The sequence below is a fragment of the Xenopus laevis genome, chromosome 2L (assembly GCF_017654675.1).
Source record: "Xenopus laevis strain J_2021 chromosome 2L, Xenopus_laevis_v10.1, whole genome shotgun sequence".
NCBI lineage: Eukaryota > Metazoa > Chordata > Amphibia > Anura > Pipidae > Xenopus > Xenopus laevis.
In genome coordinates, this window is record NC_054373.1 from 138,897,255 (window position 1) to 138,914,280 (window position 17,026).

The 17,026-nt window shown below is 36.2% G+C and overlaps 1 protein-coding gene across 3 annotated transcripts in view; it reads right to left on the minus strand.

Moving 5' to 3' along the window:
- Positions 1-17,026, minus strand: part of vwa8.L (von Willebrand factor A domain containing 8 L homeolog) — a 159,618-nt gene that overhangs the window by 134,716 nt on the left and 7,876 nt on the right. For all 3 annotated transcript variants that reach the window (XM_018244914.2, XM_018244913.2, NM_001089824.1), the window contains 2 exon segments: positions 16,457-16,567; positions 9,111-9,278 (listed from right to left, as the gene is read on the minus strand). In XM_018244914.2, the coding sequence (XP_018100403.1) occupies positions 9,111-9,278; positions 16,457-16,567 (279 nt within the window).

Below are 17,026 nucleotides of genomic sequence, written 5' to 3' on the forward strand. Positions count from 1 at the left end.
GTAGCAGGTTTATGAGGTGACATTAAGTTGGCATCTCGTTTAACCAAATCCAAAATGGAAATTGTGCAGCTGTGTATTCCCACAGAGAACAGCCCCCTACCTTGCTTATTTGAAATTAAGAAATTAAGGAATACTATAGGCATTCTGAAAAAAAGTGCCATCAAAGAAAATGTAGTTCTGGAGATGGCAAAGTAGAAATGTAAGTTTACTGTTCCTTTAAATATATGACTGTATATGGCAGCTCCCATTTGTACATGTAAATGTAAACTTGCATTAAAGAAATGTTTTTGTGCACGGTGGGCAACTATACATTATAACAAAAATGTATTTGAAATAATATGTTATTGCAAGGATCACTCACTGGCGCTCCTTACTCCGTCTGCGTCCTCCCCAAGATGGCAGCACCCAGGGGAACCACGTCGGACTCCAGTGTGTCAATTCGGACGCGGCACAGTGCGCCGGCGTCAAAACGTGCTGAGTCGGCACGTGTCGCACAACATCATCACGCATGTTTTGGCGAGAAAACCTGCCTATAAAGGGACGCCAGAGGCCTACGGTCATTGCCCGATTATAGGTTTGACTTTATTGTGTACCTGGGTGCGTTATTCTGCTTCTGATCCTTGATTCCTGATATTGACCTCAGCCTGTTATACTGACTAAGAACCTTGCTGCCTGAACTGACCTTTGGCTATATTTGACTACTCTACTTCTTAACCCCTTGATACCGCAAACCGTGTTCGGAAACCTACTGCTTCCTCCTTGGTCCGTTACTTCAATTGGAGCCTTCAGACCCTGACAGTTATATTAGGCAAGATCAGAGATGCCCACCATTCAGCTTTCTTGGAGATGCAGTATCTGTACAGATGTTAAGTTGCAGGAGGGGCATGATTGAGTCAGTTAGATAGTCAGTGAGACAAACATGTATATAGAACAGAGACTTACAGATTAAACAGATCAATAGACACCTAATACATTAAAAGCCTTTCCCATTTATTTACTGGTACGGTACATTAGCATTCATTTTTTTCTTAACAGCTTTTTCCCTTTCCTGGTAGCGATGAATATATTTTCCGACATCTAGCAAGAGTCAACATGTTTGTCACAATTTCTATGGCACAATATATATAATAAATATGAGAGAGAAATAACAAGCCTATTTCTTTTTAACAGTTTTATCATTTGTTACCATGGAGATCAGTCTTGGCTATCTGTCTAAGCCAAACATAAAGACAATTAATATTTAAAGTAATTATTTTTTTAATCTTCTGCAAATATGCCTGAACTCCACAGGGAATTCTGATGCAAAATGAGCTAATATGGAGGTAGTCTGGCAGTGCAGCACTGTCACATTCACAATGAAGTGGAAGAAATTGGAATAAAATGTAATACAAACAGAAAATTACACCATACAGCAGACACAGTCAAGGGTCTCCAAATTCACCAAAAATCAGGCTGTTCTTTGAAATTCCCACTGTGAACCCCTTTAAGAAGGAAGATAAGCTATCACTCTAACTATTTTGTAGTTGATATAAAATCTACCCTTGCATAAATGCAGGAAGGTTACATCACACAGATAGCAAAAGTAAAATGAAAGTACAGTAAGATAAAGTACAGAATATGTTACTCATATGGGAAATAACAGGCCCAGGAAGGAACAGCCTATCACAAATATGTGTAACAAGCTTATGAGTCCATTAAGGCCCTTTTGTCACAAAACAAGTGAATTCAAGGGAGAAAGATCTTTCTGCTTGCCCTTTTATTTCATATAATTTCAAAGAAACTTTCTAGTTTCTAAGCACAAGGCTTTCTTTTCGGTTTAAGCGAAAAGAAAGCACTAAGCAATGAAGGAGAAAAATAGGCACATATGATTATTTTGTGAATAATATTTTTAAAAAATTGTAATAGAAATATAAGATAATTCTCCTCCATTGTTTGCAACATATCTTGCTGATCTTAAAGCCACTGACAATATCAAATTCTCAACATGTTACCTTTTTACAACAACGAATTGTGCATGGGATATGCAGGTTTCTGCACCCTCAGCTCAGCTGTCTTCCACAGACTCAAAGATCCGATAGTATGAATCAAAGTACGATCAGACTTTCCCATCTCCGACCTGCCACTAACCATTAGGATCAAAGTCTTACCATTCAGATCAAGTAAAGTAGTTAAAGAACAGATCAGCCGATGTTCTGCCCCTGACAGCATTCATATGAAAGTTATGTCCGACAAAGCTAGTGACAATCTCCCACTGAAAATCGTACGATCGGCAGTACACGCAGAGATATTATCCGCAGAAGACAGAAATTTTCTATCCTGTCCGATCAAGCAAACGACCGATCTCCTCCAGACGAAAAATGTCGGGACTCTCCACACGCGGTCCGAAAATTGGAAGAATCGAGGATTCGTACGATTGGATCTTTGCGTCTATGGCCAGCTTAAGTCTTATTTTACTTGTGGGAATGTAGCAAGTACATGCCATATGCAGGGCCGCAGTGATTTCCATGCACAATAATATTCCGTACTATTCAGAAATTTATGAGAGCAGTTTCCACAGACCAAGAGGGAAATGGTTAAAGCTTATTTGTAATGAAATGGCGATGGATTTAATTGAAATAAGTAAATCTAAAAACACCAGAGTCCCACAAAAATGTCTGATTTTCCTTCTTTTTTCAACCAACTGAAACAAGATAAAAATAAAAAAGCAAGACTAAATGGTTACACCAAATTCCAGACCTTACACAAGAAAAAATATTTACTTTACATTTTAAATCCATATTACTTGATTCATTTTCATGTTATGTTGCTGATTATACAGCATAATTTTTCTCCAGAGTAATGGAAGCAAGTGGGATGGTCTGAATCTGATGCCTGTCCAAAGTGCTGGGCTCCAAAAATTAGCATATACAGTATTGTTTCGGCAGTTAGCAGAAAAGCTATACTACATTGTTGGATATCACATCTACCCCCATCACTTGAAATGATGACTACTTAGCTTGATTTCGTACTGTCTGGAAGCTACTTTGAACAGAGCTACAAGACACAACTTTTTGTGCTACATGGACAAATCCATACACGTTAGCAGGACATTTCTTATGTATTTTGGTTTACTACTTGGTATATGTCTGAGGAATTAGCTGGGAGAAACCCCTTAAAGGAAAACGAAACCCTAAAAATGAATATGGCTAAAATTGTCATGTTTTATATAGTGATTTTATTGCACCAGCCTAAAGTTTCAGCTTAGAAAGTGTCTGTGCCACTCACACATGCTCAGTGGGCTCTGAGCAGCTGTTGAGAAGCTAAGCTTAGAGGTTGTCGCAATTATCTTATACAATTCTGAGCGGGAGTAGGTGTTGCCCCAGAGGAGAGAAAACTGTAATTATATAATTAAATAGGGCATTCTGATGAGTACTGTATGCTTTATTGGGGTAGGTTGAAAAAATGTGTGTGAAAAATGTGTGTGAAGGCCTATTCAAATATGTAACCCTATTTATGACTGTAATGGCATTTTGAATTCAATTTTGTATTTTTATTTTTGGTACAAATAAAGACATTTTTTAAAAAAAAAAACAAGACCAACAGAATACAACAAAGTTAAAAATCTTAAACTGTCCGAGCAGCATTATCCATGTATCCTCAAGATCCAAGTGACATAAAGGTGGGCAGTATATTCAAAAGCAGAATTCCTTTTATAGTTCAACATATAGATCATTACAATGTATTGAAGGCATTGCTAAACAAATGCAATGTCACAATTTCATCTTCAACTGTAAACTTTCAATAAGAATACAGCTCTAACACTGTCACGATAGTCGTTAAAACATAACTTCAAAGAGAAAATATTTAAACAATTTTAATATTAATTTCTTTAAACTGGAACCAGTTTTGTATTGTAAAAAAAACTCACCAAACTGAAGCAGATGTTTAATAATTATTTTTCAGTACTACAGGTTTATCATTTATCTATCTTTTTTTATTTGAAATGGTTTATTAATGTGCTTCCTCAAACTAAAACGTTTCCTACTCTAAACAGCTCACACATGCAGTGCACTGACAAGCTGGAGCCATTCAGTAAAAACAAGTGAAATCTGTTGGTAATGAACAGCATGAATGTGTTGGTTGCGTATGCACCCGACTAGGAGAAAGAGTTTGTGTTTTTTAAATTAGAACATTTTAGTAAAACTGGAGGGGGGTGGTCTATCCAAAAAATATATGAAACACCAATGGAAAGTTATTTCTATTTATATGTAAAGTAGGGTGGTTATACAGTGTAAGATGCATATGCCATTAGAAACTTTGCATAGAGGGTTGGAAAGTGCACCTTTATGTAGCATAAACTATAAAACTGTTTGCTTAAAATTACATTTTACATATTCAATGTGGTTGTTGTTCGCCATTTAAGGTAATTGTTAAAAAAAACTCAATTGTGCTTAATTTTTTATTTTGTATAGTTTTTGAATGATTTGCTACAATTTTCTATTTCTTGTTTTTTATTCAGGACCTATCCTTTAGATATTCCAGTCTCTCATTCAAACTACTGATTGCTAGGATAGTTTGGACCCTAGATAGCTACTGAAATTCCAAACTGGAGAGCTGCTGGACAAAAAAGCTAAATAAATCTAAATTCATAAATTATAAAAAAGAATAACACGACATCATACTAAAAGTTAACCTGAAGGTGAACACCTTAAAATTATGTAATTTATTACATAATAATTTAGCTTCACAATGCTTTAACCTTCTTATGTTGCATAAACACAATTCTTATCCCTCCCTAATAATGTTTAATTTTTTCTACTTTTGACAACCCCTTCCACCAGTTCTGATTGGAACTTCTGGACAGATATCTTAAAAACTCTTCCTTATTTTCAGACGTGAATGCCTGTGCTTCTGTCAAATTTTTATTATATCTAAAAGAGCAGTAATACCCAAAATAAAAATTATTAATCAGATTTTCTTTAAAGCATGAAGCCTGTTTTTATTGTAGTATGCATGTATAAGAAATTGATTTATGGAAAAGGTGAGAGGTAAATCATATGTAAATACTTTAAGGGCATTCACAGTTTCTATTTTTCAGGTAAAACTTAGTCCCTTTGTAAAATGTATAATGAAGCAAAAGAATTCTTAATGAATCAGATGCAATTTGAGTGTAGGACTGGCCAGATACGGTATGACTTTGATGTAGTTGGCCAGTTATAGTTATTGCAATATATGGACAAACAATCCCTGTTTTGTTTAAAGGGTAAGGCATTTTTTTAGTAGCTGATGTCTATATGTATTTTGTGGTCACAGCCTCATTGCACCCCCGCCTAATGGTTTTAAAAATTAGTGGTGAGCACAACTTTCCCTTGTTTGTTATAGTTTATACAGGAGCAGTGGCCAGCTCCATGTTGTAGCCCCCCACCCCCAGCTATAGTCAGGTGATCCCACTGGTGTCTAATAAAAGGGCAGCCAAGTTTGGAGGTTTTACTTTGAAAGCAGAAAGTAAGTTGCAGGTAAAACTTAGTCCCTTTGTAAAATGTATAATGAAGCAATAGAATTCTTAATGCATCAGATGAAAATTGAGCATAGGACTGGCCAGATATGGGATGACTTTGACGTAGTTGGCTAGCTTAAATATATTGCACTATATGGACAAACAATCTCTGTTTTGTTTAAAGGATATATTGATAATTGGTTGAGTGCAGAGGACGTCTTGTATTTGTCTATATGTATTTTGTGGCCACAGCCTCATTTCACCCACGCCTAATGGTTTTAAAAATTAGCGGTGAGCACAACTTTCCCTTGTTTGTTATATTTTCTGATTCCATTGGCCCTTTAATTAATTTCACCCAGTTTTATTCAATACCCAATAGTGTCAAACTAAAGTGAGACTGTGTTATGATACAGCCATGGCCTTTTCACCAGCTACTAATAATTTTATATATTGCCACTGTTTTGCAGCACTGTACACAGATAAACAGAAACATGCAACACATAATGGAGATGGCTATCATTATTAGTTCTGTAGATGTAATATAAAATGATTTTATAATGCATGAGGTTACAAAAGAGAAAGCATGTCCCGGCACATCAATCAATAAAGTGTTAATGGGCTTTTTTAAGTGAAAAATCTAGGGTGACTGATTACAATTTTTTTCTGTAAGAGAGCACAGATTAAGATCTATTCTAAGCTTGTCTTGTTCAAGTAATTGAATAAATGTATCTGCGTATTAGGAAAAGTAATTAATCCTATGTAACAAAATTACCCTTGTGCTCCAGATGGCCATCAGATCAAATCTGCCTTTAATTTTCCAAAATGAGTCCTTGCTGGTACTTTGAAAGTCATTTGATGTGCAAATCCATTTAGAATTAGTGTAAACTAAAAATGATTGGTAGACTTTATGGCCTCAAACTAGGTGCTTGTTCAGTTTTATCAAAATAAAAAAGTACAGTATTAATAAGTTAAATAATGCTTCATGTTCATTTTCAGAAAAGCCTTGGAAAGATAACCTCATTAGAGTCATTAACTTCCCATGATAATTACAATACACTTCAGCCAACAATAAATGGTCAATAACAAAAACAAGCAGAAAAAGACCCTTATTCCTTAATCTAGCTGCCAGTCATATTGCTATAACTTTTGTTAGCCCCTCTGGTTAATTCATTACTTGCACTCGCTGCAAAATAGTGTGTGTGACTTCTGCCTTGATGCTAAGACCTGCACATGTAGTTTATACTGTGTTAATTTTTATATATATATATATATATATATATATATATATTTTCACCCCCACCAAAGGAATATGCATTTGCATGAGCAGAATTTTAACTATTAACTATAAGGCATGCAAATGCAGATTTCAAATTCTATCATCTACACTGACTTGGTTTGCACTCAGACTTCCACTAAATATGAGTGCCTAGATAAACATTAAACCATAATGTGTGTGAGTAGCTATAGTATTTATTTAAAGGAATTGTTCAGTGTAAAAATATAAACTGGGTAAATAGATAGGCTGTGCAATATAAAAAATGTTTCTAATATAGTTAGTTAGCCAAAAATGTAATGTATAAAGGCTGGAGTGATTTCATGTATAACAAGTCAGTCAGATCACTACTTCCTGCTTTTCAACTCTCTTGGTTTACACTGACTGGTTGCCCTGGCTACCAGACAGTAACCAATCAGAGACTTGAGGGGGGGCCACATGGGTCATTTCTGTTGCTTTTGAATCTGAGCTGAATGCTGAGGATCAATTACAAACTCACTGAACAGAAATGTCCCATGTGGCCCCCCTTCAAGTCGCTGACTAACTCAGAGTTATAGAGCTGAAAAGCAGGAAGTTGGATTCTGGCTGTTTTATTAGACATCCAGTCACTCCAGCCTTTATATATTACACTTTTGGCTAACTAACTATATTAGAAACATTTTTTATTTTGCACAGCCTATCTATTTACACAGTTTTTATTTTCACACTGAACTATTCCTTTAAGTGCTGAAATCATGAGAAATCCAACAGTCTGGTCACTCGCAGGTGACCACCCTCAGGGACGTTCAAAACACCAAATAAACAAACAATGCATGTGGCAGTAACACAGCTACTTACCTAAACCCAGTGGGTTACCATGGCAACCACTTGGGTGCTTGTTGCATTAGTATGCCCCTATAACAAAGCTATTTTTATCTTTTTTCTTTTCTTTAGTCACTTGGAATTTCTCAGCACCTTCTACTGTATTTGTTCTTACTTTATTCGTTCTTATTTTTCATTGTTCTTTTTATGCTTCTAAAAATTGCATTCCTCTTGAGGACTATAGATATATAAATATATATAGTTTGGCATGAATCAGAACTTGTAAAAGGCTAAAAATATTTATTTGGTTTGTTAGTCCATCAGAATAACCAGTGCATTAAAATAACCAATCTTTTAGTCCTGTTGCAGAAATTTATCAGGGTTACAAAAGTGTATTAAACCTCATCATCGATTATGGAGCGAATTGTAATGACTATGCAATTGCATGCTAAGTAGCAGCACTAACTAGGGCCTCAAGTTGCTGATTAAGTGCACTCAAAGCAGACATAAGACTAAACAGAATAATTTCAAGTAATATGCTCTGTGCATATTACCTCAATATTAAAATGGGATTCCTCCAATAATCCAAAATCATACTGGTATATTAAAGGGCACCTATCCTTTACATTTCCCCCACCGAATTGCAGTCTGACAAAGCTGAAATTCTGGATTAGGGAAACAATAACATTTTGTGGAAGAGGCTGCCTGTCCCACCATGAGTTGTTTAGTTCTGCCGCCAGGTACCGACTCCCAGTATGAATGACCATACTGGGGGCAATGGCCCCAGAGTCAGGATATTCATTCTGTGCATATGATTCAATAATAATAATTAGAGTTTTAGATGTTCAATTTTTTCTTAAATAAGGTACCATCGAGGTCATTCGAGTTAATTCTAGGTAAAAAAAAAAAAAAACTATCACTCGACCTATTCAGGTTTTCCTTCCATGCCCCCAAAACATACAGGCAGATGAATTGGGTCCTAATTGATTTTCCCTTATTCCTTTCTATTATTTTCTGCTGAATGAAAATATGTGCAAAAAATGTTTCCACTTATATGCATTTCTTATAGATTTCAACTCAGTTGCAAGTATTTGGGTGACAGAAATGTTTTTGGTGCAAAAAAAACAAACAATTGGGAAGAAGGTAAAAGCTTGGCTAAATAAACAGTTAAACTGTTGCTGACTTTGGTAAAAATTTATGTAAAAAGGTTTCAAGTTTAGAGACAAGTTAATGATATAAATCGATATCTGTAACCATTTGTAAAAGTTTTAATAAATGTAACAAAAATTTGACTTGTTGGAAAAACTGTGACCTTTCATACAGCTCATGAAGCATAACATTTGCATGTGTGTGGCAAGAAAAATAGTTATATCTTTAAAAAAATATTGACAAAAAAATCAATTAGCAAAAGTGTGACAATTTTAGTACATGTGCGAAAAACTAAGTTAACCCTTGCTACAGCATTTGAAAGAATAACATTCATATTTAAGTAGCCAGAAAAATAGTGTGTCTTTAAATAATTTTGAAAACATAATGTCTCTGTTAGTCATTATGATTTACCTGAAGTAGTTTATCATAACGTTCAGCAGACATCAGGAAGCGCCCATCCTCAAGCTGCATTTCTCTGTTTTCCAGCAAATTATTTAACACTGGTAGCACATTTCTCTCGGCCTTCTCTAAACCTTCTAGCACCAAAATTCTTCCTTCTGTGGCTGCCCGGACTGCACACTTTAATAAAACATGAAAATAAACACAGGTTAGAACCAATTGTAAATCAGCTTTTGAGCCATGTAATGATAGCCCTATTGTTTACATAAAAATGTAATGCCTGGTAAATAAAAAGAAAAACAGGTGCATTAACCTGTGGTAGATGGTATATGTTTTGTAATATACATATATACATCGGGACCAGCGGCGATCCTGGCCTTTCCGCCGCCTGAGGCAGCAGCAGTTGCTGCTGCCCCCCCTCCCCCGGAAATTTGCTCTTAAAGTACCAGGAGCAGCATTTTTGCTGCCCCTGGTACCTAGTGGAGCGCTGCCGCCTGAGGCGACAGCCTCAACTCGCCTCATTGGCGAAGCACCCCTGATCGGGACCAATGCAATTGCACAGATCAGAATCCCTAAAACGATGTCAAGAATAGAATTGTTGCGGAGTCTCTCATTATCAGTTGTGAGAAGTTCCCACCCTGTTCCCCCCCCCCTGCATAGTTCATAACCCCTGAAAGTGTCCCAAAATCATTGCTCACATATCGTTGCAGAGTGAGTACAGTAGAGCTCATGGGTGTCATCTTCAAGATCTTCGGTCTTCTTCAGGTCCTCTTCGTTCCCTTTGGCAATTCACGGCACTTTTGGCAGATGTGCATTTGTTATGAACTGGAAGACTGCTCCAACTGTGCATGCAGTTTCTTACAGATGAAGACCGAAGATCCGAAAGATGGCACCCATGAGCTCTACTGTACTCACTCTGCACCGATACGTGTGTAATGTATTCAATGAACTATGTGGGGGGAAGCAGAGAGGGGATTATCTAGGGTAGTAGGTAGGGGCTTTGCTTATTGGGGGGGTTTAGTTCCCCTTTAAGCGTCAAATCTATAGAACAGAACTAATAAACAAACCTTGCTTTCAACAGCCATTACATTTGCAAATAACTTTAAAACTACTGAAATATTTTAATGGTGAATAATGTAAAGTTGGTCAGTATGACATTTTCTTTAATTCTGCAAAAATTAGTCTTTAGGTGAAAAATGCGTTTAGCTTCAAGTCACGAAGATCTCTTCCTGGTGGCAGATATTGGCAAACTTGTACCTTTTGGACTTGGGTGGCTGCATGTGACACTATGACAGGAAGTAAGTTAATGGCTTGGCTTTATATAGGTTAGAGCTGCAAGGAAGTATTCAAGAAGATATTGATGCTTAAGTTGGGGCAGATGATTGGCTGCATAATAACTCAGACTGAACCAGAGAAAATAGAACAAATACTGAAAACTTCAGCTTGCTTAGTTGACATAGAATATACGGACAGACATCCATTATGCAGCAGGGACTAAGTTAGGCTTAACCTAAATAAAATCAAAAGTCAGAATCCAAAGGTAGCACACTGTATGCACATTCACGTTATCTATGACAGATATTGTATAAGAAAAATAGCACTTCAGGAGCTGGTACAAAACTATGTACAATCTAAAAAACAGTTAGGCCCATGATTACTTCAAAACAACACACTGAGTGGATTGTGTTGATCTCCTAATTCTCCTTCTCCCCAATAGATCTTTACTTGTCCCTATACAATTAAAATACAGAGGGCTAATCCAGTGATTCTTTAATGAATGGCTTTCGGCCAAGAGCCTTTATCTGCAATTTCAGTTGTACACTGCTTACAACAAAACATGGGATATTTCCTTTAATTACTACACAAATTACAGCTTGCTCACAGATATTCATCCACTAATCTTCTATCTTTTACTCTAATAATCTGGTTTCCCTTTCATTTCTCATTAAGCCACCAAACACAGATACATTTTTTCATGTTTTTTTGTTTCAGGAATCAGAGGCTGGAAAGTGTAAACAGACAGATACTACTTTTAATAGGAGTTACAAATTTACAAATTCCTTACATACACGTATAGCATATTTCTTCAGCTGTACTCTACATCCCAAGTTTTCAAGAGAGCAACAGAATAAATGCTGAATTACAGATGGAGATTGGAGACTTTTTTGGCTTTTCACTGTTAATGCAAACTATGATAACCTGGCAACCAGACGTCAGTCAGCATAGGTGTAAAGGGGTTGAGCAAAACATTAACGATACAAGCAAAAACATAATTTCTAATGGCTTCTGTTTTGCAGCAGGAATAAGAGAGTCTTTGTCACATACAAGGTGTCTAGTTCTATTAGGTGCAACAATCAATTATCTGTTCACAGACTTCACTGTTGTTTTAAACATGCAAACCCTTTAAAACTAAGGTCAATGCCGAAAACAGACAAGATGAGAAATAAGAATAAATTATCAGAAAGACACAATTGTTGTGCTAGCTAAGAGGATCCCTCAAGACAGTGAATAATAAATGTAATTTAGGTTGAAAAAGGACATGCGCACATTTACTTTAGTCTTTCATCTAAATGAAATGTGTCTTACTGCTAGTTGGTCCAGAGGAGGTGAATGTGTATGTAGATATATTTTTTTCAGCATGTGAAATTCAATCAAATAACTAAACATTTAGGCAATTAAACTGAAATCTAAAAAGTCAATAGAATTAGATTTTTTTCAATGCAAACAGTGCTCTACGAAATTAGTTTTCAGTGAATCACCTGAAGGCACACTGGAAATAATCAGAAAATGTTTTGCATATAGTTAATTAGAAATACAGTATTGACAGTTATAGCTATAGCTCACTTTTATCGAATTTTTTCACTTATGAATAGAGGGTAAATAAGATTATGAGCATAGTTTAGCGAGAAATATTGTTTTATTCGTTTATACGGAGACTACTGACCATAAGTGCTACGCAATATGTTGGCGCTATATAAATACATGTTAATAATAATAATAATAATAACAGATAACAGCATCATTGCGTACTGCATAAACATTTTTGATGACAGGTCAAAATAAACAATAATTAAATAGCTATTTGCAATAAGGTTAACAGCAAAGAAAACGAACTCCCAATCCAAATTATGCTCCAGTAAAACATAAGCAGAAAAACTACATGCACCAATAAAATGAAGTAAAACAGCCTTTGGTTCACCTTTTACAGCTGACAGTATTTGTGAGGCCAGTTTAAAAGGATTACTCACATCAAAGTGACATGCATCATGTGCTTAGAGAGGGCATCTTGATTCGTCTTAATAAAGAAAATGGTGTGTGTGTGTTTTCACCTAAATTATCAGACTCAATCAAAGAACTGAGAAAGCCAATCCTTATTCATTGCACTCATGTTGAACAACTGGTATATTGTGATTTTAAATGAATAGGAAGCAGCAGAGGTGATTTGGGCATCATTTTTCATAGATTCCTCTCATTAATTGGCTTTCTTGTGCCTAACTTGTGCTAAATGTATCTTTTGCCCATTGTTTTAGATTACAAAAATCTATAGATTTGTTACATCATGCGCTAAAACAGGGCAAACAGGGAAATTTAAACTACTCCATGGTTGGGCCTTGCAAGGTAGATAATTAGACTACCTGTATAGAAGACCACCCCTCCCCCTTCACCTAGTGTTTTGGATTAGAGGTAATCTAAAAAAATTATCTACCTTACACAGACCAAACACGGAGGAGCATTAATCCCCCTGTTTGCACTTTTTAGTTTAAAATTGGATCCTCTGCAAACTGGTTTCCAACCTGCACACTCTACTGAGCCTACATTGTGCAGAATTACAAATCAGCTTCAGGTTGACAAAGCCAAAGGTAATTTCTCTATCCTAATCCTCCTTGGTTTATTATCTGCATTTCATACAGTTTATCCCTCCTGATGCAAATTCTTTACTTGCTGGGTATCCATAATCAGGCTACATCCTGGCTCTCTTTTTACCTTTCTAACCCATCCTTCACTGTCTCTTATGCTAACAGAATCTCATTAACAGTTCCATTTAGGAACATATTTATTATGTGGTGTAAAAATGGCAGGATTATTCGCCACACATCCCCAGGCTTCGTGTTTAAAAAAACAGCGTCATTTTTCATGCATTTTTTCTTAGAGTGACTTCTGATTTAATTAAAAAGGGCTGAATCAATGTAAAATAACGGCGTCAAATATGGCATAAAATAAAACACTCCTTGATAAATACACTATTTATTTTACACAGCTTTTTACACCGTTTATTTTTTTTTTGGCGAATTTCACCTTACACAATAAATATGCCCCTTAATGTAGGGGTGCAACAAAGCTCTCTATTTGGTCCATTATTATTCTCACTATACACTCTGGGCGATCATCCACTCTTTTGGCTATCACCTGTATGCTGATGATATCCAAATACATTTATCAAACTTTTCATTAACAGGTGAAACTGAGGGACACATTTATCAAAATGTGAGATTAGAGCTTAACTCACTAGATATTAAAAATTCACCCATTTTCTATTCATTTCGATTGAATTTTAAGAATTATGTTTATCAATGGGTGAAAGGTCGACTTTACCATTTGATTAATACAATTCTAAAAATCCCATAGGAATGAAAATGGGTGAACTTTTCTGTGGTGTGTTCTTATCTCACATTTTGATAAATCTGTCTTTTAGATTCAAATCTCTAACTGCCTCCTTGCAGTCTCCAACTGGATAAATGAATACCATCTCAAACTAAACCTTACAAAAACGAAACTAAGCCTGGTCCTACTGCCCATTTAGTATCTCTATTGATGGAGTGCTCATTTTTAGCTCTATCAATTTAGCTCATTGTCTAGGGTTAATCTTTGACTTCTCTCGCTTCTTCTCTGACCACAATAACACCACTGTCAATACCAGTGACTTTTTCTTACAAAATATTGCAAAATACATCCCTTTCTTTCACAAGTACCACCTAAACGCTCAAGCATGCTCTCGTCCTATCCCCCTAGACTATTGTAACCTTCTACTAACTGGCCTCCCTAACTCCAATCTCTCCCCACTATAATCTGTATTAAATACTACAGCCAGAATGCTCTTCCTCTCATCCAAGAGAGTGCAGGACCCTCCCCACTGAAGTACTAACTATGCTAGCAGATTGAAAAAAAAAAAACACATGATCAAAAAAATAAATGTGCACATACAACAAACTGGGAACACATTTGAGTTGCCCTTTTATTCAAGAGACATTGAGATTTAGATAATCCACACATGTAATCACATCAAATATAGTATTGTGTGCATGGGAACCTCTGTGCTGTATGTTGTTTAAGATTACAAATTACCAACACACAGGTTTAATGAGCCATATGTAGAAGAATCGTTTTGATTTGCTCTTTTGAACCAGTGGCCAAACAGAAGCATGAAGATCTAATTCTAGAGATCAAAGTATAGAGCTACATGGTAACAAGGATTTAGTTATTGCTTTAAGTCAAACAGCTACTGCTCTTTGGACTGAAACCAAGTGTACAGTACAAACAACTACTACATGGTGTAGATCAATTCAAGCTTTAGGTTCAACTGACTATCTTGTGACCACTGTTTTTTGACAATACATTTACACAGAGATATGTGCTATGTTTTGAATTCATGCTAATTAGAAGAAAAATCTATAGTTGTTACCAGTGTTTCTATCTGCTATACAAGTAAAGGTGATCAAACTGTGCTATGTACCACAGGCCCTATTGTTAACAAAAGCAGTACTCTGAGTAAGGCCTCACAAATGATCAGTCATAAGATGTAAGTGCTAAATGTTGAAAAAAAAAAAAAAGTGGAAGGAGGTCCATGTCTGGTAAAGTTTACAATTACGTGTTATCTTGGAATTATTTAAACAGTTTCAAATAGGATCTAATTGGGATCTGATTAAAAAAGTTAGAATCACACTCTAATTTAATAAAGATTGCACAGGCATGAATATGAAATGTTATATTGAATGGTTTGGGCAATTAAAGTTATTGAATGCTACAGACCGACAGACAGATAGTATTGCAGTATTTCAGAAGCTACATGCTATATATATAGTGGCAAAATACAAGCATCCGAGAGTGAAATTGTTACCAAATTTGAAGTTTAAAAATAAACTGCAAAGTAGCTGTTGCTAGCAGCAACAGTCAGTCTGCTGAATACTATGAAACAAAAAAAAACAAAAACAAAAAAAAAACAAAAAAGATTATGTATCAATAAAAATGCCCGTTGTCCATGTCTACAATTAAATACTTACTTCTAGGCTGAATTTTACTTTTTTTAGTGTTTATGCTGAATGAAGTATTTTAAAATTGCCAGAGTTGCCAGTTTGTTAAACATATTAGGATATATGTAGCCTGACTGAAGGAATGAAGAGTTTTGGCAACAATCTTTAATATTCTGTTATATTCTGATTGTAAATGAACAGGCTATGTACAGTATGTGAGCACCAATAAAAACTGATCTGAAGGAGGCATTCACCCATTATGCAAGCTGACCTTTGTGTTGTTTCAGTACTCTATGGGGTGTGTGTGTGTGTGTGTGTGTGTGTGTGTGTGTGTGTGTGTGTGTGTGTGTGTGTGTGTGTGTGTGTGTGTGTGTGTGTGTGTGTGTGTGTGTGTGTGTGTGTGTGTGTGTGTGTGTGTGTGTGTGTGTGTGTGTGTGTGTGTGTGTGTGTGTGTGTGTGTGTGTGTGTGTGTGTGTGTGTGTGTGTGTGTGTGTGTGTGTGTGTGTGTGTGTGTGTGTGTGTGTGTGTGTGTGTGTGTGTGTTCTGTTCGAATCCTGCCTGGTTACTGGCCCTTTCTTCTTGCTGCCAACCCCTAACTAGATTCCTGGATTGCAGTTTTCCTGTTCTTAGTCTGCTTTGAATTTCCACCTTTTCCCAGGCCCTAATCCACTAAGATCTCTAGTATTTCCCTTGGAAGGGGAAAAAAGGAAGGATGGGGCAGGCTGAGACAAAAAAAATATAAAGAAAGATGTGTGAGAGAAAAAGTGTGCATGGCAAATGAGGTGGTATGGAGAGTGAAACAAGTAATGTGTATTAAAAAAAATACATAGGTTATAGTCATTCAACAAAAATATAATTTACCCATATTATTTTTAGATACCCTGCCTATTTGATTTCTTATATATTTTACTACTCATTGTTGTGAAACTCTAATTATAGTTTGGTAGAGCCCATCTCTCTAGAAAACCAATTGTTACTATAAATCTGAGTAAAACATATTGAGCCAATATACGATAATCCAATTTACACCTGCATCTCTGCTTCATCAGTGAATAAATTAGGCAATGGATTTGAGAGAAGTGTGATCAATATGACGTGATAGCAACTTGCCTGATCAATGTAGAAAGCTGTTCCTGCTCGTATTTCTCTCCTCTGTTTTAGATCAGCTTCAGTTGTGTCTCTGGAGAGAGCAATGTATTCCACCTCACGCTTAGTCAGCTCCTAGAAGAAGTAATAGGCAGGTTTTTTTGGGATTAAAAAGCAGCAAATTGAAGAACTGTAAACCCCTATAAAGCATCACCCATTGTTTCAGGCAACTTCTAGCTCATAAATGATTTTCCTGACATTATTTTTTAGATGCTCCTGTTAAAAACATCGTTGATGGTTCCATTAATGACAGATATAAATGTTTAGTTTTAATTATTGTGGTGAGGTCACCACTAGGATACCTGGGAAAGTCCATTAAGGAGCTTATTTATGCCCCAAGTTCCTAACAGAGTAGTTCTGGGACTGCTAGTCTAGCCCGGGTGTTTTGTGTTTTCCTGCAGAATCTCAGGTGGATAATTAAAAAGGCAGATCAAGCCAGTGTGTTGAGCTCCAGTCTGAGGAAAGGACACAGGAAAGATGCCTGCGTGAGCTCACTGAGGGGATTGAAATCACCATAAGGTTTGGGATTTTGTA